The sequence below is a fragment of the Muntiacus reevesi genome, chromosome 6, assembly GCF_963930625.1.
Source record: "Muntiacus reevesi chromosome 6, mMunRee1.1, whole genome shotgun sequence".
Taxonomy (NCBI): Eukaryota; Metazoa; Chordata; class Mammalia; order Artiodactyla; family Cervidae; genus Muntiacus; species Muntiacus reevesi.
Window position 1 is genome coordinate 78,218,753 of NC_089254.1, and position 25,079 is coordinate 78,243,831.

Consider the following 25,079-nt stretch of genomic DNA (forward strand, 5'->3'; position numbering starts at 1 on the left):
TATTTCAAGAACTTATATCACCTCTGTATTTTTTACATGCGTGAGGTTTATCTGCTGATGGTATTTTTTTGTTTGTTTGCTTTCAGACATTGCCCTGGGACCTATGGACGGTAAGAGGACTAAGAACTCTGTATTTTAATTATCTGGATGACTAGACATTGGGAACCTTGTTATATTTTATTTTATCTATTATGGAAAGAAGACCCAGACATTTTTGATGACAGTCATCAGCTCCCTGATGATTTCTAAGCATTTATCTGCACCCAGAAACAGTGGTGAGGAAAAGAGGAAATACCAGACTCCTGGCTCAGCAAGAATTCAGTGTTGCGCCCCTTCATGCATCTTCTTTGATTATCGGTGGCCAGAGGAAATGTTGTAGTGAAGGGCACACATGTTTGTTACTGCTTATAGAATACATGAAAAGTATGGATGAGAAAACATAAATGACAAGCTATTCCACACAGGGAACCATTAAAATTTAAAAAAATTTTTTTGCCATGAGGCATGTAAGATCCTAGGTCACAGACCAGGGATTGAACCTGAATCCTTTGCAGTGGAAGCGAGGAGTCTTAACCACTGGACAAACAGGGGAATCCCCAGGGAACACTTTTTTTTCATTATTATTTTCACTGAAGCTTAGTCACAGAGGATTTGAGCTTTAGAGCCAGACATCCTTGGATGTGAGTCTACACAGCAGTTCCTATAGCAATATGACTTTCAGCAAGTTCTGAAACTCTTGAAGCCTCAGTTTTTCTCATCTGTAAAATAAGGGTTATGACACCTACCTCAGAGTTGTGTGAGGGTTAAAGGAGATAATATTTGTATTTAGCTCAGTATCTGTCATGTATTGATACAAAGTCTATATTACTGCTGATGTTATTTATTCAGCTAATCTGATCTGCAAGGGTGAACATTTCCAAAATTGAGAACTGAAACTAAAGCACAGAGTTTGGTGGTGGCAATGTCTGTGAAATTAAGAAAATAACTGCACCCGTATGAAGCCCAGTTTCTCTTGGGGCTGAGCCCTTTCCTCCCCTGTCTTAGAAAAGCCCTGGGTCATGTGGTCTGAAGAGCTCAACTTGAGTTTCATCTTTTCTTCTCTTTTAGTGAAACAGCAACAGGAAAGTTGGGTAGATCTAACTATTCATGAACCTGGTATTCTGAAGTGACATTGCTCCTTTCTTCCCTCAAAACAGAATGATGACTATTCCCTTCCCTTCCTCAGGAGATTGAGGCATCATGGAAGGCTCTCAAGAGGAGAGCTAAAAAATTCCTGCATGAAAACATCTTTTATAAGGAGATGATTTTACTTGGATAGTCACAAAAAGGGCTGACATTCAGAACATTGGGATTCTAGTCTCAACCTTGTGCTGATTTTTTTTTAAAGGATGAAGAAAACAAAGCTAGTTTTTGTTATCCCAATATTTTATATCTTTAGTTGGAGAGTTGGAATTATAACACACCTTTCTTTCCCTAACTGGAATGGAGAAAGTACCATCTAGAAGGAGTGTTAACTAATTCAGAAGGCAAATATGCTAGGAATGGTAGCAATGACAAGATTGTAAGACAACAGATCCCTGGACATAATTGCTCATATTTCTTGATCGTCTCAGGTGTTACTCCTTTGTGTGCAGACAAGTCTTCCAGGTCAGGGGGAGAATGAGAGGAAGATCCTCCAGGCAGCAGAGTGATTAGTTCATCATATCATCCTCCATCCAAACACTACCTCAAAGGCAGAACCAAGGGCAGGATGAGTTTGAGAAAGATTTGATTCTGATATTATTTCAGAGCATATGATTCTGTGTAATTTTGTGGCTGCTAATGCTTGATCTTGTTCTGGTGTCCTCAGGCTTGCTTCATTATTTGAAAGTTTGCATTTCAGAGTCTGTTAAAGCAAAAGCCATGTAATAGGCATAAAACGTGTTTGTTGATTTTAGAAAATGACGGGCTAGCTTCATGTTTCAATTGTGTAGTCTTCACAATAGTGAAACAAAACTCATTTCTATTGCAAAACAAATTTCAAAACTTAATCTCAAACCAATAAAAGTCAGAGTCGTCAATGGCATGTTGATTTTGGTCAGCATGAGATTTTAATGTGCTAGGAAATTTTGTTTTCTTGCCTTATGATCATGCATATGCTTATTTATTATTATTTTTTTATTCATACAGACAAGCACTGATTTGGTACAGCCGGTAGGTAAATATCCAGAAAATTCTGGATTTTTTTCATATTTAATATACATTGTATATACATAGTGTATTATCTTAGAGTGAGCTTTCATTTCTCATGGCATTGCTAGTCACAGATGTAGCCTTACACAATTTAATTTACATACTGTCTAGCTTTATTTAACTGGTGCCTCTCTATTGAAGACTTTTATGTTTCTCATCAAATCTTACCATGATCTATTTCATCTTATGTTTTTTTTTTCCTTTGCTCTTCTGCATACTCTAAAGACTGATTCTTCAAAAAGTCTTTCCCTGTGTAACCTGATCATGGAGGAAACTCCAGACAGTGGGTTGACCGAAGAAATTCAAAGATCTCAGATTGATTTAGGTGCAATTATTTGGGGTCCCGATGCTAGTACAGACAATTTCAGCCAGAAAACTACCCAAGATGGGTCGCAGGAAGACTCTGCATGTCTCTCTGAAGCAGAGCAGGACCTGGGATTTTCCACCGGAATGCTTCCTTCTGCTGACTGGCATACCATAGCTGGACAGGGTGAACATGTCCTGGAGCCAGCCCCTCCACGTGGAGATGAACAACTGCCCCCAAACCCCATCCCTGGGGCTGCTTGTGTGGAGATGGAGCATCTTTGTGATTTACCCGACTCAGAGATACCAGCCATGGAAACTAGTGGCCTGGTCAAAGAAAGTCAAGAAGATGTTAAAAAGTCAGAAGAAGAGGAAGGAAACCAGAAGACAGAAGATTCTATCTGGGCAGGTGTGGAGACATGTGAAAAGGTAGAGGCTGGAACTACTGGTGTCAAGGACCTAGAAGGGACAGAGGAATTTGAAGAGAGAACATGTGAAAGTACAGGAAATGGAGTAGTAGATCTTTTTAAGACACTAGGAAAGCAAGACCAGGAGACGTTAAAAATCAATGAAGAGGAAACTAGGAAATATCTGAGTGCTGGGTGTGAAGAAAGCATAAAGACTGATGAAAAGTGTCTTGAGAAAACTGACATATTAGAAAAAGACATGAAAAATGTAGATCAAGCAGATGAGTTTAGTGACAGAGCCCAAGGGCTAGATGAAGGGAATCAAGTAGTAGTAAGTAATTGTGAAATTATAGAGGGTTCTGGAGCTAATGGTGCCAGTCACACAGATAGTTTGAATCTGCCTCCCCAGGCTGACTCTGTGTCTAATACTGAAGATGCCAGCCCAGAGGGGTGGTTCTTAGCTGGAAAAGACAAAGAGAAAAAATTAATAGACCCTCCTAACCATAATATAATGTGTCACTCACCACAGGGTAGTACAGATGCTAAAGAGATTCAGTGTGAGGCTGTGTTCCATGCTTTTGGAGCTGACAGGGATGGAAATCAGGCTGTTGTTTTATCAGTAACACATGAAGCAGCAACTCAGTCTGGGCCAGATCTTAATTCTACTCTGGGAACTGATGTAAACAGAAGAGACTGGGGTTTGTGTAAGACAGAGGATTCATTAATAGAGGGACCTGAAAGGACAGTGACTAGGAACTGTAGCCAAACCATTAACTTACCAGGAATTGCAAAAACAGAGGCTTGGGAAACAGATCCAGGTCAAAGCCGACAGCCAAGCTTGGATTCAGCAGGGAATAGTGTAGAAATGGTAGAATTCTCTGGTATACCAGATGGCCAAGCAAGTGGATTTGCCAGTTGTCTTGATTCTGTTAACCACTGGCCTACCAGAGATATAGAAGGCTTAGATAATTGCAGGGAACGCTTAGGTACAGTTGGAAGCGAGAAAGGGCTGGAGGTGGATTTACCTGCAGATGTAGGTGGGGAACAAGTCATTGTTAGCTGTTGGGAACTAAGCCAAGAGGTAGCTAGACCGCTGGTTCTGGGAGCCTCCCAGATTGCTAGCACTGAGAGTTCTGCTAGTCCCCAAGACAATGACACCAACAACTCAGATTTGTCTGAAGATGAAATTGCTAACCAGAGATATGGATTGTTGTACCAGGAAATAGAGGCTGATAAAGAAGAGGTACTTACCCCAGTTTGTAGTATAGATTAGCCAAAGACTTCTGTAGGCTGCTTTTCCTAATGTTTCTCACCTACTTCATCATCCTTCTCTGTCTTCTCCAAGGTCTCCCTCATCTCCTTGAAAGATTGTCATGTACCTCTTGAAATCTGGGCAAACCAAACACAAATAGGTTGACAAAAAACAGACCAAAAAGACAACCAAAATGACAAGAGAAAAAGTAGAATGATTGTGTTGGGAATTGATGAGAGTCTATCTTACCATCCCATTTATTGTGTTTATTCTTTCTACTTTCAGTTTTATCGTTCAAGCACTAAAATATATTAAAAAACCAGACTAATTTACTGTTCCTAAAGTGGTTACACCCCAATAAAAGCACATGAAACATTTCTACCAAGGTCCATTGAAACTATAAAATCTCATAATAGCTGTTCATTAAAGTGATGTATTTAGAGAAAAATACTGGATGTGCTTCTAGAGTCTATTGATGGCTAAAAAAAGAACTGTTTAAACCCTCATGGCTCTTGTATGGAATCATGTTCTCGTCATTAGGAAAGTAAGTTTTGGTTAGCCACATACCAGCAATTATTATAAAACGAATGTTTCCCTTTTTTGTCAGCCTATTTAAAATAATACAGTATGGCCATTTCCATTTCCTAAGCATTTGAATGCTTAGGAAAACTTTTGTATTATTTTAAAATTTGTGGTGGTCTTCAGTTTCCCACTTGTGTAATAGACATTTACCAATCTTACAGAAGTAACGAAAAAAAAAAATAACATACTCTGATTTCCATTTCTGTTTAGGCTTCTGGAGGTTCATTTAATGGATTCACCCAGGTAAGAAACTGACTTACTGGTAAAATTCATCAGTTGGGAACATTGCAAATTTTAAAAATATGGAACCTCTGATCACTGGAATAGCATAATGTTTAAGTATGTCAATATAAAACTTGACCCCACTTCTTGTGAACTTAGTAATGGAAATAGTAATAGTAGTAAGGTTGCAGGGTTGTTGTGAAGGCTAAGTGAGATGCCAGTGCAGAGACTTACTCTAGCAGCCTGGCACATACTAAGTGCTCCATGACACTAATTGGCTATTGGTAATAAGGTATACTATGGAATTCTGATGATTCCTCCACTAGAAATTTGAAGTTGTCTTAATCTGAGAGATCCGCTAGGCTCAGCTGTTGGAAAAGAAGATTGGTTTGATCTAATGTGATGGCTCTTTAGACAATATAAGTGATTTTTAGGAGCCTCCTTCTAAAGGTTCATTTAAGAGTCATACTACACAGAACCTTATTTTTTCAGTGGTTCTTCAGATAGGAGCCATTGGGAGATCACAAACCACTGACCAGGTTGGCTCTGGCCAATAAGTCAGCATTTTCCTTGGAAGTCTGTGAAGGAGGGGCCACACAATGGACCGTTCCATTCACTGTATGTGTCCCAGCAGATGGACAGCGTAACCCATATGAAAAGCAGACCACATGGCTATCAAGTCATGGAATAAGTTCTGAAAACTTCTTCAAGGGAAACTTCATGTATCTGCCTATCTGTGATGAGTGTTTTGTCTCAGATCTTAGACACGAACAGTTTTGAATTTCAGCCTTCAGAATTTCTCCATTTAAAAGTTTGACTACTTTACCACATGTTATCTATAAAAAGAGAAAACCCACTCACACACCTGCACCTGAATATAGATACACACACACACACAGATGATAATGTATCTTTCCATAGAAGCAAACTCTTTTGTATCTTTCCATAGAAGCAAACTCTTTCAAAAGATTGGGTTTTAAGAACAGTTATTCATGTCTCATTTTTAAAGTTTGTATTTTTATCAGTTATAAATGCACATCTTTTAAAGAGTAGCACAATTTAAAAGGATTTTTTTTTTTTATTAAAGAAAAGCAGAAACTTTAAACTTCAGGCCATCTTATACCCCCTACCTACATTTCCTGCTTCTTAGAGGAAAATATTTTCACACCTTGTAGCAGATTCTCTGGTTTCACCACCACGTGTGTTACGACTTTCTTATAATGCTCCTTCTTGATTTCCAAAGCATTAGTTATGGACTCATCTCTTGGAGAAGGCAATGGCACCCCACTCCAGTACTCTTGCCTGGAAAATCCCATGGACAGAGGAGCCTGGTAGGCTGCAGTCCATGGGGTTGCTAAGAGTCAGACACGACTGAGTGACTTCACTTTCACTTTTCACTTTCATGCATTGGAGAAGGAAATGGCAACCCACTCCAGTATTCTTGCGTGAAAAATCCCAGGGACGGCGGAGCCTGTTGGGCTGCCATCTGTGGGGTCGCACAGAGTCAGACACGACTGAAGCAACTTAGCAGCAGCAGCAGCAGCATCACTCTGGAAGCCTCAAGTGTCTTCAGTCTGCTGCCCTCAGCGTTCACATCTCTCTCTCTGCTTCCTGCCCTTCCAGTGACATGATAGCCAGCCAGCCAGTCAGTGGTGGGGTTATTATGATGCTATAAATGCTCTTATTGGTCAAGTGATGAAATTTACATACCTTTTAGGCTAACATTTTTTTCCTTGGAAGAAGGAATTGTAGGATCTTGTTTGTGAGCTTGTTTATTTGTGACCTTCTTTGTTTGTTTCATTTTCTGGGTACTTATTACTAATTCAACCACATATTCTGTGGTTATAGAAATCTCCTCTCTTTCACAAAACATTAAACATTCATTAAGTTTCATCCTATTGAACATTGAAACTGTTCTTCGGGACTGTTCTAATCAGACCTGGAAATGCTATGGTTATGACTTGCCACAGGTATAATCACAGGGTCTCCCATCACATCTTCTGTGGGGGTGGTCTCACCTCTGTTCTGTCCATCCACTCTTTTCAGGATACAAGTCACCCTCATCTGGGATTAAATCCCTTATTTGGATAGAGCTCATCCTTCAGTAACTTCCTGAGAAAAGTGTGCACAAGACGCATGTATTTGTGACCTCCTGTATTTGAAAGTATCTCTGTCCTCATGTACCTAATAGACTGTTTGGATATTATAAGTTATAAGCTATTTTCCCTTAGAATTTTGAAGCCATCGTTCCACTCAATTCTATCTCCTAGTGTTGCCAGTGAAAAATGTCATTTCTCTTTCGTTTCCATCAGTTCAGTTCAGTTCAGTTCAGTTCAATCGCTCAGTCGTGTCTGACTCTTTGCAACCCCATGAATCGCAGCACACCAGGCTTCCCTGTCCATCACCAACTCCCTGAGTTTACCCAAACTCATGTCCATAGAGTCGGTGATGCCATCCAACCATCTCATCCTCTGTCGTCCCCTTCTCCTCCTGTCCCCAGCATCAGGGTCTTTTCCAATGAGTCAACTCTTCACATGAGGTGGCCAAAGTATTGAAGTTTTAGCTTCAGCATCAGTCCTTCCAAAGAACACCCAGAACTGATCTCCTTTAGGATGGACTGCTTGGATCTCCTTGCAGTCCAAGGGGACCTCAAGAGTCTTCTCCAACACCACAGTTCAAAAGCATCAATTCTTTGGCGCTCAGCTTTCTTCACAGTCCAACTCTCACATCCATACATGACCACTGAAAAAACCATAGCCTTGACCAGACAGAACTTTGTTGGCAAAGTAATGTCTCTGCTTTTTAATTTGCTGTCTAGGTTGGTCATAACTTTCCTTCCAAGGAGTAAGCGTCTTTTAATTTCATGGCTGCAATCACCATCTGCAGTGATTTTGGAGCCCCAAAAAATAAAGTCTGATACTGTTTCCACTGTTTCCCCATCTATTTCCCATGAAGTTATGGGACCAGATGCCATGATCTTAGTTTTCTGAATGTTAAGCTTTAAGCCAACTTTTTCACTATCCTCTTTCACTTTCATCAAGAGGCTCTTTAGTTCCTCTTCACTTTCTGCCATGAGGGTGGTGTCATCTGCATATCTGAGGTTATTGATATTTCTCCTGGCAATCTTGATTCCAGCTTGTGCTTCTTCCAGCCCAGCATTTCTCATAATGTACTCTGCATATAAGTTAAATAAGCAGGGTGACAATATACAGCCTTGATGTACTCCTTTTCCTATTTGGAACCAGTCTGTTGTTCCACGTACAGTTCTAACTGTTGCTTCCTGATCTGCATACAGGTTTCTCAAGAGACAGGTCAGGTGGTCTGGTATTCCCATCTCTTCAAGAATTTGGGTACATCTTTTTTAACATTTAATAAATAACTTTATTGAAGTATAATTGATTTTCAATGTTGTGTTAGTTTCAGGTGTGCAGTGAAGTGATTCAGTTATGCAAATATATAGTCTTTTCCCTATTCCTTTCCATTGTGGTTTAATCACAGAGTATTGAGTATAGTTCCCTGTTCTATATGTAGTAGGACCTTGTTTATTTTGTATATAGTAGCGTGCACCTGTTAATCCCAAACTCCTAATTTATCTGTCCCTGCCTTTCCCCTTTGGTAGCCATGTTTGTTTTCTATGTCTCTGAATCTGTTTATTTTTTGTAAATAAGTTCATTTGTATCATTTTTTTAAGATCCCACATATGAGTGATACCATATAGGATTTGTCTTTGATGAGAAACTGTCATTTTGATTCTTAATGTTTTGTAAGAAACCCTATCTCTCTATTTCTCTGTGTGCTTGTATACCCCTGTCACCTTTTTCTCTCTGCAAGTCTATGTAATCTTTATATGCATGTTTCTAAAATTTTACAATGATGTACTATGGTCGGCATCTATTTTCATACATTGTACTAGACCCTTTTAATCTGAAAATTGCATATTTTTTTGTTTTCTTGTTCTGCAACACTTCTCTTTTTCATGTTCTGACTTTTTGAGCTAGTCTTCCTATTTTTTTTTTTTTTTTGCTTTTTCCTTTTCTCTTTCTATGCTTTCCAACTTTTCTAACAGATTTTTTTAACTTCTCTCTATATATTTAAATTCCCATAAGCTTTTTGTTACTGAATATTTCTTTTTGAATAGCATCTTCTTATGTTATGAATATACCATCTTCCACTATATCTCCAAGGGTATTAATAATTCCCAAAGGTGTAAAGTCTTTGTTTCTTCCACTTTTTAAAAGCTATTCAATCTCCCTTGAATATTTGAGACTCCTCAAATGTCTGGTGACCTTGGCTGTCTCTTTAAGAGGAGGTCACTGAAAAACTGATAGACTTGTACAAGTAGACGGGACTCATTGACTATGGATTTTGTTGTAGGATTTTCTGGCTCATCTTTTCTGTTGAGGAGTTCCTGGTATCAGATCCTTTTGACTTTTTTTCCTTCTCTCTCATGCTGGTCATGTTTCTCTCTTCTGGTCTCCTGTCTGGGTATGTGGGGGCCGGAGGGGGAGTACAGGGTTCAAGCCTGGTTGCCAGGTTAATTGGAGTTGAATGGGCAAGTAGTTGGGGGTGGAGGAGCCCTTGTCTCTATTATGTAAATATTCAATTAATTCCTCTGCTTTCCTAATATACTTTCCTGTGTGTCCCCCAGTCCAGAGACTCCAGAGACCCTCTGTTTCAGCCTCTGAAAATAGGGGCAAAGGGTGTTGCTTGGTTTTCAAATATGAGACTATCTCCAGGTCTAAGTAATATTCAGTAGACTTTCAACCAGTTCCCCTGGCTTTTGTACCACCCTCACTTCCATTTCTCATGGTACCTAGTTTATAATTCTCTTTTAAATTAATTTGTATTAGAGTGTAGTTGTTTATAATGCTGTGTTAGTTTCTGCTGTACAGAAAAGTGAATCAGCTGTATGTATACACATATCCCCTGTTTTTTGGAGGATTTCTTTTCCATGTCGGTCACCATAGAATGCCGAGTAGAGTTCCCTGAGCTATACCATAGGTTCTCATTCAGCTCAGTTCAGTTCAATTCAGTCTCTCACTTGTGTCTGACTGCGACCCCATGGGCTGCAGCATACCAGGCTTCCCTGTCCATCAACAATCCCTGGAGTTTGCTCAAACTCCTGTCCATCGAATTGGTGATGCCATCCAACCATCTCATCCTCTGTCGTCCTCTTCTCCTCCTGTCTTCAGTCTTTCCCAGCATCAGGATCTTTTCCAGTGAGTCAGTTCTTCGCATCAGGTCACCAAAGTATTGGAGTTTCAGCTTCAGCATCAGTCCTTCCAATGAATATTCAGGATTGATTTCCTTTAGGATTGACTGACTTGATCTCCTCACTGTCCAAGGGACTCTCAAGAGTCTTCTCCAACACCACAGTCAAAAGTATCAATTCTTCTGTGCTCAGCTTTCTTTATAGTCCAAATCTCTCCTCCATACCTGACTACTGGGAAAACCATAGCTTTGACTAGATGGACCTTTGTCGGCAGAGTAATGTCTCTGCTTTTTAATATGCTGTCTAGGTTGGTCATAGCTTTTCTTCCAAGGAGCAAGCATCTTTTAATTTCATGGCTGCAGTCACCCTTTGCAGTGATTTTGGAGCCCAAGAAAGTAAAGTTTCTCACCGTTTCCATTGTTTCTGCATCTATTTGCCGTGAAGTGATGGGACCAGATGCCATGATCTTGGTTTTTTGACCGTTGAGTTTTAAGCCAGGTGTTTCACTCTCCTCTTTCACTTTCATCAAGAGGCTCTTTAGTTCTTTGCTTTCTGCCATAAGGGTGGTGTCATCTGTATATCTGAGGTTATTGATATTTCTGCCGACAATCTTGATTCCAGCTTTTCTTCATCCAGTGTGGCATTTCACACCATGTACTCTGCATATAAGTTAAATAAGCAGGGTGACAATATACTCCTTTGATTTTATACATAGTATAAATAGTGTATATATGTCAACCACAATCTCCCAGTTCATCCGAACTCCTCTCTCTCCTGCTTTGGTATCCACACATTTGTTTTCTATGTCTGTCTCTATTTTGGTTTTGTAAATAAGATCATCTGTACTATTTTTCTAGATTCCACATATATGTGTTAATATACAGTATTTGATTTTCTCTTTCTGACTTACTTCACTCTGTATTACACTGTCTAGGTCCATCTACTTGTTGATCCATTGGGATTTATGAGTAATAAACTGGGTTGTTTTTGGCATTTCTACATCAACTTACAGTACAGACTTTAGATCCTCCAAGTTACTGCTCGTTCATTTGCTTTTTAATTTCAAAATTTTGTTGTGGTTGTTTTTTTCCATTCTTTTTACCCTCATGGGTTTATGCCTTTAAAAATCAATTTTCATCTTGTTATCTGGTTTGGATTCTGGAGGCAACAGAGGTAAATGCCTGTGTGCAATCCTCCATCTTTGACCAAATGTCACTGGCTCATCTTTTCTTTGGGAGAACCGTTGATATCTGATTTTTTAGGGACTTTTTTTCCCTTTGAACTGGTTAGATTACCCAGGAAAGACTCTTCTGGTTTCTTGTCTGGAGGGTAAAAGCCAGGTTACCTGTATAATGGGGAATGAAAATACTCCCTGAGATCACTGTTCCCTTAGCTTGTCTCCAACTTGATTTTTTTTACAATCCATATCCCAAATGAATATATTGCATACAATTTTTAAATTATGGCTCATAATTAATTTATAGATGTCACACTTTGATGAAACAATAAGATTAAGAATCCAACATTTAATATGCTTAAATTTGTAGCTTAGATCCACTAAATTCTAACTCAGTGCTGATGTCCTGGAGAGAAGCTGCAGACCAATAATGCCTCTGAAAATTCTGCCCTTTGTTGAATGCCTCTCATCATATTATTGATTTCTGCTAGCTCAGATTTATATTTAAAATAACTACTGTCAGAAATTATATTTGAATTTTTTGCTTTTGATTTAAACTAAACGAGACAAATGAATCTTTATATTTGTTGCCGCAATTAATAGAAACTGATTTAAATGATATCTTTGCTGTTGCTCTTTTGGCAAATTAACTGAAACCCTAATAATCTGGAATCTTCTACTTTGTCCCCACTTTTCAACTCCAGGATACTTCATTGTTCACTATGCAGGCAGACCAGAGTATGTTCAACATGGTGAGTTGATTTTGGTTTGTGTTTTGGGAAAATTTTTCATTACCACCAAATGTTCCAAGGTTGATCATTGTAGGTAATTTAGAGCTTGAATATTCAGAGTGTGGTTTCTGTAGCTCTCTCTTTTCTAGAAAATAGGAAGGAAAGCTCCTGAAAAATCATGTGACTTTGAATGTGGTTGCTTCTATTTGTAAAGGCACAGTGATCCTGGCAAAAATCAAAGTATCCTGATTATGGGCTTCGATGGAACATGAAGTCTAGTCATTCAAGAACATGGATGTTTCTGTGTAACTATAACTTGTGCTACAGGACTGACAACGAAATTGCCTCAAGAATTCATGCTTCAGAATAAATCCTTGCTTTTTTTTGAACCCGAGCTGCTTCATCTCTCATCTCCTCCCTTCTTTTTGTGACCTGTAGAAAGAAGTAATTCATGGTAGAGATGTGATGCCTACTTTGCTGCCAAATGAGATAAAGAGAAAAATTTAGCTCGGGAGTGAGTAGGAAGCAGAAAGGTTACTCTGGGTGTTAGAGGAGATTCTTGCAAGATTGGTTATCACAGGAAACATGTAGCAGCAGCTTACTACTCAGGCTGAACGAAGAGACCTTGAGTGATGTCACAGAGCTTGTCAGTGCTACACTGTGGAGGATTTAGGCTCCTAGAGGATTAGTTCAGGAAGGTTATTTGTAGCGCACTGCTTTCCCTGTGGGAGTGGCATAGAATTATCCCAGCTTCTGGCTTTCACTTTAGAAACTCAGAATTGGATTTAAATAGAATGAATTTTTCCTTTTAGATGATTTCACTTCTAAGAAAGGATTTCTGCTCGGGAAGGTTAATTGTCCATTTTTCAAAGACAAGTGTTTCTCTAACACTCTGTCCATAGATGGGTGTATTTTTGCCTTTTGGGTAACCAGGTAAAAGGTGAAGTCTGTGATGCCTGCAAATGAAGAGTTAAATGTTTAAAATTCATACTATATTGGTGTTAATAATGGAGCCAGAGAGACTTATGTTTCATGATCATTGGTGGTTTTCAGTCTGGGTGATGGAGTAAGGGTTATACTGACATTGGAGGTTGAGATTTTTAATTATCAATTGTGAATGAGTTAAAAAATGGAGAAATACTGCTGTAAAAAAAAAGGCAATGGGTCATCAGTAAATTCACATCTACTGCAATTACAAATTTCTGGCACAGAATCCAGTGGTTTTTAAGTTTCTCTGAACATCTCCTTACCACCCCCCCACACACAGCTGGTTCTAGGAGCTTCCATGTGTGCCCTTCTCTTCTCTTTATCTGTGTTTTCTGAAGCATATTTCTTGTACCTTCTTTCCATTGGGGAGCTTAGCTGTGTCATGCCCAGCACTGCAGATGCTGCTAGTGTTGGCTCTGTGCTATGAAGGACTGCACAGTGAACCTCATCCACTGAGTTGCATTTGTATAGCATCTTCCCAGAAGCAGAACAATATCTGAACATGGGTTCATTGACTGATCTAAGCAAAGCAGAGGCTGAAGTTGGTAGTCAGCTGCACATCTCCCTAGTCTTCATCTTGTGGCTCCATGAGATATCCCTTGAGCACAAGTTTAAACCCTGTTGAATCTGCAAACCCTACTCTGGACTCAGGATTGCCTCCATGGCCCTTTGAAGTTCTCATTAGAGTAGCTGTCTTGAGTTTGGAGAAGGCAGTTACCATATTGGAATGTACCTAGACCCTTAACTCCACTCTCCCAAACCATCTCTTCTTACCCTGCATTGGCCTGCTTTCCAGCTTATCACAGAGGATGCTAGAAAATGTGTGCTCTAGCAACACCACTTGTTTTGTTCTAAAGCAAGAATTCCATTTCTGAGTCTTCAGAGTTAAACCATCGTGGCATCCTGTTGCCACTAATATACACAGAGAATACCTCTCCTCTGAATGTATAATGATGGCTACTCCAGCGAACACCAGTGCCCCCAGATGGGTACAGCATGGTATCAACCCATTTAAAATGTTTGCCAGGGGAAGCTTCTTATAGAAAAAAAAAGTGCTTGAAACAGGGCACAATTCCTGAAAGTCTACTTTAAGATCTTTCCACGAGATGCTGTTACCTTTACTTTTTCTTCTATCTTGACAAAATATTTTCCATTTTACATTATCCTAGAAGGATTAGATAAGTGACTTAAGTTTCCAAATTTGAGCAGCCTGTTTTAGGTACAGTCATGCTGTCATGTTTCAGCCTTACTCATTGTTCCATAAATTCTATTTGTCCCCCAGAATTTAACTTTATAATGCTATACTATAATATTTGGTGTGATATTATTATTAGAGGAAAATATTGTGACTTGTGGCATATAATCAATTCCTCCTCTTTATACTTTGCTTCCATTGAGTCATTGTCCGACTTCAACAAGCAAATGCCATTGGACTTATTCATGAAAACACCCTGCCTATTCTTGCCATGTATGAAACTTCAGAATTTTTCAGACTTCCAAGAAACCCAGACTGATGCAAATATTTTTTCATTTTAGGTTATCTTTGTTTTTGGTTTTGGGTTTTTTAAAAAATCTTGATGTAAACAGATAAATTTATTTGATAGATGTTTTGAAACTTTCTTGGCTCCTCGTCCCCCATTGCAGACTCCGCTCACAGTGGGGCAGCCATCTGCCCATGGGTTTCTTTGTCTTTGTCAAATTACCCTTCCTATCCTTGTTGTGTAGGTCATTTGATATCATCCTCTCATCGCCAGTCACCTTGACTTCCAAAATGATTAAATCGTACTGTGAGAGCTTATAGTATTTCTTAGCTGCAATGAAAACTTGTTCTATTATGAAGATAATTCCTTTTGAACAATACAAGTGAAATCTTTTCCCATAAAGAACTCCTGAGAGTAGATTAGAGTGAATTTTATCTCATTCTTTCTTAAAACTTGTGTCAGATCACCTTTAAAGGTTATAAAAGCCCATAAAAATACCAGATCTCTGTACATTTATCTACCTAAGTATCCTTTTATTTTTATTATGCCCTTTCAAGAAAGGGGTGATGTGACCTTGGCTTGGGTTGCAGTGGAGGATTTGGTGGCAGCATAAGCGAAATAGTTTGCATATTTATCCAACAGCAGGCTATTCATTATTTTCTATTATCTCAGCATAACTTCGCCATCACTTCCCTGTGAAACCTATCCTGTACACCCATTTCAGTCTACACATGGGAGAGAGATGGCTTTTGATTTCTTACAGCAAATGTTTGACAAAGATTTCTGATTCCTCCAAAGGAAATGTTTATTGGAGACTCCTTACTCTTCTAGGAAAACACTTTTAAACTTTCTTGTGGTTTAAACACCCTGATGGAAAAAGATCTTAACATACCTTCCAGTGGCCATCTGTACGTTAATCTATAAATCAAAAGACAGGAAATAGTTTCAGTAGCCACGGCAACATGGATTGATTGGCTGTGCTGTTTTTCATAGCTAGTTATTGTTTAATCTTGCTAACTTTAAAACTGAAAAAGTCTGGAGCTAAGAGATTCCAGGGGCTTGATTCAGCATGTAATTGGAATCAGGAGGGTGTCTGTGGGTAGAGGTCCTAGTGGGAAGAAAAGACTTCACTCTGGTCTGCACAAGAATCTGATTGCTATCACAGAGAATACTGCTCAGTAGGTCCTTAAAGAATTAGTTTATCATGTGAAAACGACTGATGAAGGAGAAGTGAAATATAGGGACTGAACAGGAATGTACAAGGGCAAGATATCTATGATGATGGTGGCTCCTTGCCAGGTGGCTGAGTCTGTTCCTCCTAGCTGTCACTAGTCACGCCATAGTGACCATTCATATGCATTAATGCATTTTGATCTGAGTCATTGGGAATATCCCTCAGTTTTTTGGCTGCAGTGCCCATCAACTGAGCGGGCAGTTTCCAGAACTGTGTTCTTCTTGAGTTCTTCCTTATTCCTTCCAATTTCCAAAGGAGGGAGCTCCTAGGATCTCTTCTGTCTCTGCTCCATAGTGCAGAGTACTGTATCAATATCCCAAGAATACTGAAAGCAAGTATAAGGAGTCACCAAAATGGTAAGTCTTTGCCCAACTTCAAAGGATATCGCAGTGACGGTATTGTGAAACCTAATACGTTTATTCCTAGACTTTTTCAGTTCTGTAAAGAACCATCATGCCTAATCTGGATTTTTTTTTTCCAGCACACATTTAATGAAGCTAATTACCTATAGGGTGATGAAGAAAATCATTAATTGTCCAGTATTCCATAACATTATCTGTTTACATGTTGAATCTTTTTCCTCTAACCCCCGAAACAAACCATCAAAGGCTGAATCTGAACAGGCTCCACCCACAGAGCTGAAGGCCGAGGAGCCCCCTGCTGCTGTTCCACCTGCTGCTGGGCTGGACCTTGGACTGGACACCCGGGCTGAGGAGCCAGAGGAGCGGGCAGCGGTGAGCGCCACTCCCTCCCACCCTCCGCTCACCTCCCCAGCACCGCTGTCCTCATCTCATCCCATTCCTCCCGTATCATTCCTGTTTCGCTTGGGCCACATCACTTCCATATCTGTCACGGCTTCCCAAGTTCAAATGGCCTTTATTCCTTTGACAGTGAAAGTTCATTCTCTTATTTTTTTTTTAAAGGAAGATATCCAGAGACCTTATCTAAGGCTGTCATGTTGCCATAGGCTTGGTTCTCAATAAAGGGTACCTTGAACCTTTCTGCTACTTCCCATCCATGGTCAATAGGTGCTAATAACTCCCAAATAACCTGACCTTGCCCCACCTGTGCTGGCTGATGGCAGACCTCCCATTAGGGACCAACCTGCAGATGATAAACAGAAGGGTAATCACTTTGTTGTTTGTGTCTCCATATTGATTTCTTACAGTATTAGTCTTGTAGGTTGGTTTAGGCCCCATGAGGGACTGAAATCCCACATTAAAAGTCATTGAATCTACAAGGATTCCTATGTGTACAACCGTTTGCTCAAAATCAAGCCTGCTACTGGCTGTCATAACATGAGGGAGCTTAAGGATCTGTTTTGTGCAGAGGTGGAGACCCGTCTGTCTGCCTGGAAACCTCTCACCTTGCTCGCTGCAGCTGTGTACCACACCACATCCTAAAGTGGAATGGGCTCTATACGCACCATACTGAATCGCATCATTTAACACACTTGGAAGTGTAGAATGATACCAAAGAAAATATAATCCAAAATACCCATGGAGAGCAAAAAGAGTTTATTTACGAAATGCAGTTAAAGCATCTCCCAAGAATTTAATCAGAGTGCTGCTGCTGCTGCTAAGTCGCTTCAGTCGTGTCCGACTCTGTGCGACCCCATAGACGGCAGCCCACCAGGCTCCTCTGTCTCTGGGATTCTCCAGGCAAGAACACTGGAGTGGGCTGCCATTTCCTTCTCCATTTAATCAGAGTACCATTTAGTAAATACTACAGCCTTCACATCATCTGTACAGAGAGGAGAACCAATTTCCCAGTTTCCAAAATAACATTGCCTAGATGAGATAACTAGAGGAATGAAAGTTATGTTTTTGCTGTTGGTGCCTTCTGTTACTTTGCCATGAAAAGGTCAGTCATCTGTCTAATTTATCACTTATTAATAGAGTAGAAAAATAAATAATAGGGCAAGATAGTGATGCAAATATAAAGTAAGAATGACTCAAGAAAAATGGTCTTATTTTCCATGTAGAGGTACAGAGTTGGGCCGAATCCTGTAAAGAGAACAAGCAATGTTTTTCTGCTAGACTGAGTCCCTCCTAGGAGGGCTGCTGGCACAGATTGGGAAGTGCTAAGGCACCATGCTCTGGTGGAGAGTTTCTCAACGCTCATCCCCAGATTCACAGGTGATTTTAGTCACTCGGTGCAGATTGAACTTTTTCATTTGGTGTCAGATTGTGATCTCTGCACCTAATCAGGGTGATTTAAGTAACAAAGGAAGGTTTCCCAGGTGACTCAGTGGTAAAGAATCAGCCTGCCAGTGCAGGAGACTCAAGAGACATGGGTTCAGTCCCTGGGTCAGGAAGATCCCCTGGAGTAGGAGATGGCAACCCATTCCAGTATTCTTGCTTGGAAAATCCCATGGACAAAGGAGCCTGGCAGGCTACAGTCTGTGGGGTTGCAAAGAGCCAAACACGACTGAGGAACTGAGTGGTAGTGATTTAGTTGCGAAGTTGTGTCTGACTCTTGTGACCCCATGTACTCTTGTGACCTCGTGGGTTTTTGTTTTCTCAAATTCTAAGTTTATTGGTTGTCCAGTGAACAATCTGAGTAGGTATCAATTATCAAGTACCTACTTGATAGGTAAGTGATAAATGTATCAATTATCAAGTATCTACTTGATAGGCATGTGATAAATGTAGTCTGTACAATACTTTGAAATCTTCGAAATCAAGGGTAGTGTTAAAAATACTTAACAAGCTGCATGGTACAAGCATCAGCCATTACTAAACCTGGTTTTCCTCATGTTGGGTGAGGAGATATTTGAAAGAATTCTTCATTCTGAAAATACTTGTCTCCTAAACCTCATTTGAACTTTAAAGAATAGAAATTTTCCTTGAGAAATAGAAAGACTTCAAGCAGTTGATTTCTCCACCCTTAAATGAACTAAAACATAATAGCAAGAGAGGGCAGCTCACAGCAGTTCAGTTTGCCTAATGCCCATCAAAAGTGGATCCTTTTCATATGTTTAGAATGAACATACTTGGATGAAGTCAGTTCTTCCCCAAGTTCTCCCTTCTACTTAAGCAAATAACGTCAGACAGAATGTATTTTTGTTGGTGATGGAGAGGGAGGCCTGGTGTGCTTCGATTCATGGGGTCTCAAAGAGTTGGACACGACTGAGCGACTGAACTGAACTGAACACAGGTTTATAGCTTCTTTCTCTTGGTCATAATCAAGATAATATTAGGGTTATTTTTTCTAAAGAAAGATCTCTTCAGTTGCTAGATGTGTGATATTTAGTTGTAAAGACACGAAAATCCAGTGTCCCAAGCTCTCATTAAGCAGACTGGCTGTGGCTGTCATCAGTCAGGATGGGGTTGACGTGACCTTTTGAGGTCATCATTTTTGCTACCAAAATGTCACCAGATGGTTATTATTTCTAGTCTTGACAGTGCATTTAGTATGAGGTGAAATTTGTGGTGGTTTTATTGAAAAAGAAGCAAATGTAATTTTGAAAACAGGTAATTTGAGCAGTGGATCACAAAGAAACCCTGGGCTCTCAAGAGAGGTTTATTGCATTTTGTTTGTTGTTTTATTCCCTGAATAGCTAATATTGCCTTTAGTTTTTCCCTACAGCACCAAAAGCACCAAATTTTACTGCTGTCTCTGCAGGGTGCATTTTAAAAACCAACACTTGTTACCTCTTCTCTAGATGTTTCCATGTTATATAAGTACTGAAAATTTTCTTTAGGAAAGAAAATCAATATTTGTTTAGATATATATTAGAGAAATAGGTTAAAAAGTAAATGATAATGATTTTTGCCTATATTTATTTTCCTGTATTTATTTATTTATTTGCCTATATTTATTTCATTTTCTTGCAGAGAACCCCTTCTTTCTCTAAATTTCTGTCTGATCCTATAGTTTGCCCAAATGATGTGAAGTGCACCAGTGTCTTTTTTCCCTATTAGTTTCAAAGAAATAATGCAGTGTAATTGGGTTTAGGGTTTAGCATTGTTTCCAAAACAAATAAATGAGAAAAAATATCAAGATAGTTATTTTTAAAATATTTAGAATAATTTTAGAATCCTGGAAGGTGAAGCACTGACTACTTTTGATTTTGTTGTGTGTTGTTTCTTTAAATATTTTGTCAAACTTAAGTTGACTTGTCAAGGCCAATTTAAACCAACAAATATAGATTGGTAGATAGATAGATATAGATAGATATACCATGAACTTCATCTTGCCAGGGAATAGTTCTGTCTGTGTGTATAGAAGACATATGCTAGTTTCCCCCCTTCATTCAGCTGGTAGACATATTTGAGCCTCTCTAGATGTGAGGCTCTTTTCTGGTTCTGGGATACGGTTTTGCAGGCAGTAGCTGTGGCTGCAGCCTTCCTAGTTCACATGGAGTGGTGAGGGAGGAGGCTGACATTGTACAGTGCTCGAGGCATCCTTCTGTGATGAGCATGTGGGTGGGAAACAGCTCTGAGTTTTCTCCTTGTGCTGCGGGAACTGGGGAGCTCAGACTTCCACTGTGTCTCTACCTGTGAGCTTGGATCTGTCAGGAAGACACTGAGGACCAGAGGAAGCCAGATGAGGCTGATTTCTTGTCTGCTTCTCATCGTCATAGAATTATGTTCAGATGCAAAGTACTCACTATGAAGTATGCCTTACATATATAATTATGTATATTTCCCTGGTGGCTCAGATGGTAAAGAATCTGCCTGTACTGCAGGAGATTGGGGTTCTGTCCCTGAGTTGGGAAGATCTCCTGGAGAAGGGCATGGCAACCCACTCCACTATTCTTGGCTGGGGAACCCCATGGACGGAGGAGTCTGGTGGGCTACGGTCCATGGGGTCGCGAACAGTCAGACCCGACTGAGCAACTAACACACACAAACACACACAAACTAATTTGTGTGTGTGTGTTATGCATGCCCTGGAGATGGATTTACCTCTTTACTTTTCTTAGAAAAACAAAATCACAGGAATGGTTATTTTCTCTGAGTTTGACTGCACTCCTGTTAGCAGCTAACTACATTCTCAGTACCCCTCATGCCAAACAAATAGCTGTTTCTTTTGTGTTCCAGGCACCCAGCAGAGATCTGGGTGTATAATGTATACCCAGTAATTCTAAGTCATTGATTTGTTGATTGATTGACACTATAATCTGCTTACCTGAATGAGACTACAGCCAAAGCTATTAAAATACAGATATTACGGGATCATTTTCTTTCTGTTTCCATTCAGATAATTGAATTTTTGTATCTAGGAAAAGGAAACTGTTTATTGTGATCAAAAGCAGGGCCACCTATCTTGTTATGCTGCCCAGGAGCCCTGTGACATCTGAGCCTCAGTTGCCACAAATGGAAAATGGGGTTAGTGTTAATTGCCTTCACAGTTTCCTACGAGGGCTTGGAAATAAGCCACGGTCCTAGTTTAACATCTGGTACATAGAGGTTCCTCAAACAATGAGAGCTGGATAATATTATTGTCATCATCTTCATGATAAGTGGTTCCCCCCAAGATAAGCATAAGTCAGTAATACCTTTACTCTGAGAAGGGGAAGGCCAGAGATGTGGAGGTAACAGCCCCCCTTTTCAGTTTGCTGCACGATGATATTAAGGGACTCGATCTTGTATAGGTCCCCATCCAGGCCAAGTTCCTCCTGGATCCTGAAGAAGCTGCATCCCATCAAAATTCTTTGCCCTTTCTGAGAACACTGTGTCTCTTCTAGGGACCTTCCTATTGGGTCCACTGATAGGAAGTGTTCCAAACTTCACTGCCAGGAAGATATGGCCATTCAGAGGCATGCAGCCTCCTTCAGGAGCAGTGGAGAGAACACAAAGGCAGGTGAGTTCCAGAGATTGACACAAAGTTGATTCCAGTGGTCAGGCCAAGAACTTTCTTTTCTCTCTACCATTGTACCAGGTCATAAGGAAGGGACAAAGTTAGCCAGGACTAACATGAAGGTAACAAGATGATAGACAACTCCCCATGCCTCACATCTCACAGAGCAGATTGACTTGGGGTTGTCAGTTTCCATCTCTGAAAATGGGGTGCTGGTTGTTTTCGTGTGTGGCTGATATTAAGTATTCATTAGCCAGCTACCAGCTGGCATACATAGACTGTCTTCCCTGCTTCCTGGGGTCTCATGTTCCAAAGTCCTTTTTTGCAAGACCCATGTGAGGATTGTGTGATGTTATTTTGTTCAGAGTGTTATGATTACACGTGAACATGGACATGAGGTTTCAGATTATTCTTCCATCTTCAAGGAGCCCTTTGTCCACAGTTGGTACCTAGTGATTTTTTTTACTTTTGGCATGTATTCATTTTTTTCTGTTGAGGTACAATTCACGTAACTAAAATTAATCAATTTAAAGTGAATCTAACATAAATTAATCGATTTTTTATTGAGGTGCAGTTCACATAACAATCGAATTAAAGTGAAAATTTCAGTGGCTTTCGTACATTCCTAATGTTGTACAACTACTATATCTGTCTAGTTCTGAAACCTGTTTATCACCCCAAATTAAAACCTTGTGCTCATGGTCCCCTCCTCCCCTCCAACCTCGGGAACTGCTGATCTGCTTTCTGTCGCTATGGATTTTTCTACTCTGGATATTTCATATGCATAAAATCATACAATATATGACCTCTTTGTTCTGACTTAGTGTATACTTTTATTTATAATATTGAGTCTCAAACAATCCCAATGCTGCCTTACTCTGTGTGGTCTGCAGTAAAAGGCAGTTTATGACTAAAGACACCAAGAGAATTAAGGTATAGTCAACAGGACTATGTTGAATGCTAATAATTGACATGCCTCCTCTCACAGCAATCCCAAGAAAGATGATATTTAGGAATCATTATCCCATTTTGCAGATTAAGAAGACTGAGACACAGTTTAAGTGGTTTAAATGAAGATTACATACCCAGAAAGTGATGCCATGAAATGTGAATCCTGACATTTTAATTCATAGATACTCCTCTCTTAACTACTACAGAGGCTATGTTTTTCAAAAAAGCAGGTTTTAAAAGTATATTTACAGAACAGTCTAAAGCCAACAGGATTAAGATTGGGCTGAAATCCCTCCATGGTGACACCAGGACTTTCTCCAAGCCACACTTAGACTTGGTATATATTTCTGGTGTGAAGCTGAAGGGTCAGAAAGGAACAGAAATGTTCATACAGCCCCAACCTTGAGTTTCTCTGAGGCAATGAGTATCCTGATCCTCCACTTTGGCTGCAAAGCAAGGATATAAGGTGATATAATGGAAAGATCACTGAATAATAAGAGTCTGGAGAATTGGCTCTGTGGCTAACTGTTGAGGTGGCCTTGGGGAAATCATTTTCCCTTTCTCTCCCAATTTTCTTCATCTCTCCTCTACAAGTTGTACTTGATACACAATATGTTCTCTTGCTGCTCTCAAAAATCTACAACTTATTCCATTAAACAATGAAGAATTTCCAAAACCCCTCATGGTAACGAGTACCCTTCATTTGTGTCTTATAGCTTCTATTTGCTAAGCAAATGGGCTGACAGAATGGCCTGGGGTATGTTTTACTTACTCTAGTCAGAGGCTGTCATATCCGAAGGTAGACAGTTGGGTCTTCAAAGAGTGACTGTCAACTCCCTATCCTTCCTCAAGAACCAGTCCCCTGACTCCCATCTGGATGGGTCCCAGGCTACCCAGGGAGGTGCCCATGGTTCTGGCAGGGTCAGAGTTGGGAATTTTAAGCATGGTGACATATAGGTGACTGGCAGATCTCCATTTTTTGATCTCGACCCTGGGTATGCCTGGTAGCCCTGCCTCGGCCTTCTGCCAACCCAAGCCTGGACCTACTCACAAGAAGGTAATTTGAGCAGTGACAGCAAGTGCTCAAAGACACCGTAGCCAGGCAGAGTGAAATGTTTATTGTGCAGTAGAGGCATCTTCCTTAAACAAGCTCTTTGCAACTCCCACTGAGGTGGTGTTTTGTGGCTACTTCTGAAGCTAACACTTGATCATTTCAAAACCTCTGAGAGTGTGCAACACACAATCTTTACCTTTGCATGCAAAGATAAATCCACTTTTCCTGTCCACTTCTCCTGAAGAAGAGATTGCAAATAATCTCTAATTAAAACTTGGTTTTAATATGTACTATTATTGGATAGTCTACTATGACCTTAAAGGCCAAATTAACCCCAAATTCATTAACTTCGGTATTTCAGCAGGAGATCGTAATTTATAAAGAAAGTATGGAGCTAAATCGGACAGATGTTGCCATGGCAACACCTCTGCCAGCAGCTGAGTTGCTCTGGGACCAGGCTGCTGAAGGTTTATGATGGGACTGCAGGCCGTGCTAGGAGAGTAGATTGAAAAGGATGATTAAGATGAAGGTCGGGGTGAGGGAGGAACCATGAAATTCCTTTATTAGAAAGAAAATGTGAAAGTGTTAATCACTCAGTCATGTCTGACTCTTTGCTATCCCATGGACTGAAGCCCTGCAGGCTCCTCTGTCGTGGATTTCTCCAGGCAAGAATACTGAAGTGTGTTGCCATTCCCTTCTCCAGGGAATCTTCCCAACCCAGGATTGAACCCAGGTCTCCTGCATTGCAGGCGGATTCTTTACCATCCGAGCCAGCAGGGAAGCCCAGAAAGAAAATGTAGGGAGTAGCAAATGAAATTTGTATTACCAAGTACTCCAGAGGAAGGGAGCACCAGTGGTGGTGAGGTGTTCCCTTGGAAAGCTCATACTACTGTTGTACTGTAGGGAAATTGTCACCTGCCATTTTGTTTTTTGGGTTATTTTTTAGTATTTATTTGACTGAGCCGAGTCTTAGTTGCAGCATGCAAACTCTAAGTTGTAGCATGTGGGATCTAGCTCCCTGACCAGGGATTGAACCTGGGCCTCCTGCACTGGGAGCACAATCTTAGCTGCTGGACCATCAGGGAAGTCACTGCTGTGTTCTAAGTGTGGTTTGTGTGAAAAGGGGTACTCTCTCCACCAGGCTGTGTCTTAGGACAGGGATTTTCTCTTCTCTGCCACTGCTGCTAAGTCACTTCAGTCGTGTCTGACTCTGTGCGACCCCATCCCTGGGATTCTCCAGGCAAGAACACTGGAGTGGGTTGCCATTTCCTTCTCTAGTTGCCACTTAAGCTTTTCTTTAAGATGGATCCTTAAGGAAATCCTATATTTTCATAACATGCTTGTATTTTCAGACAAGTCAAGAGCTCAGGTTGGACCCAGAAGAAGGCAAGGGCAGCCTGCAGCCAGGATTCACACTGTGGGATCCATCTCCCTTTGTTACTTCCC

At 40.3% G+C, this 25,079-nt stretch overlaps 1 protein-coding gene across 1 annotated transcript in view; it reads left to right on the top strand.

The window, feature by feature from the left end:
- Positions 1-25,079, top strand: part of AMPH (amphiphysin) — a 210,967-nt gene that overhangs the window by 167,502 nt on the left and 18,386 nt on the right. Inside the window, exons 13-17 of the mRNA XM_065939340.1 lie at positions 87-110; positions 2,170-2,193; positions 4,987-5,019; positions 12,092-12,139; positions 16,429-16,554. Of these exons, the coding sequence (XP_065795412.1) occupies positions 87-110; positions 2,170-2,193; positions 4,987-5,019; positions 12,092-12,139; positions 16,429-16,554 (255 nt within the window). The remainder of the gene's footprint in view (positions 1-86; positions 111-2,169; positions 2,194-4,986; positions 5,020-12,091; positions 12,140-16,428; positions 16,555-25,079) is intronic.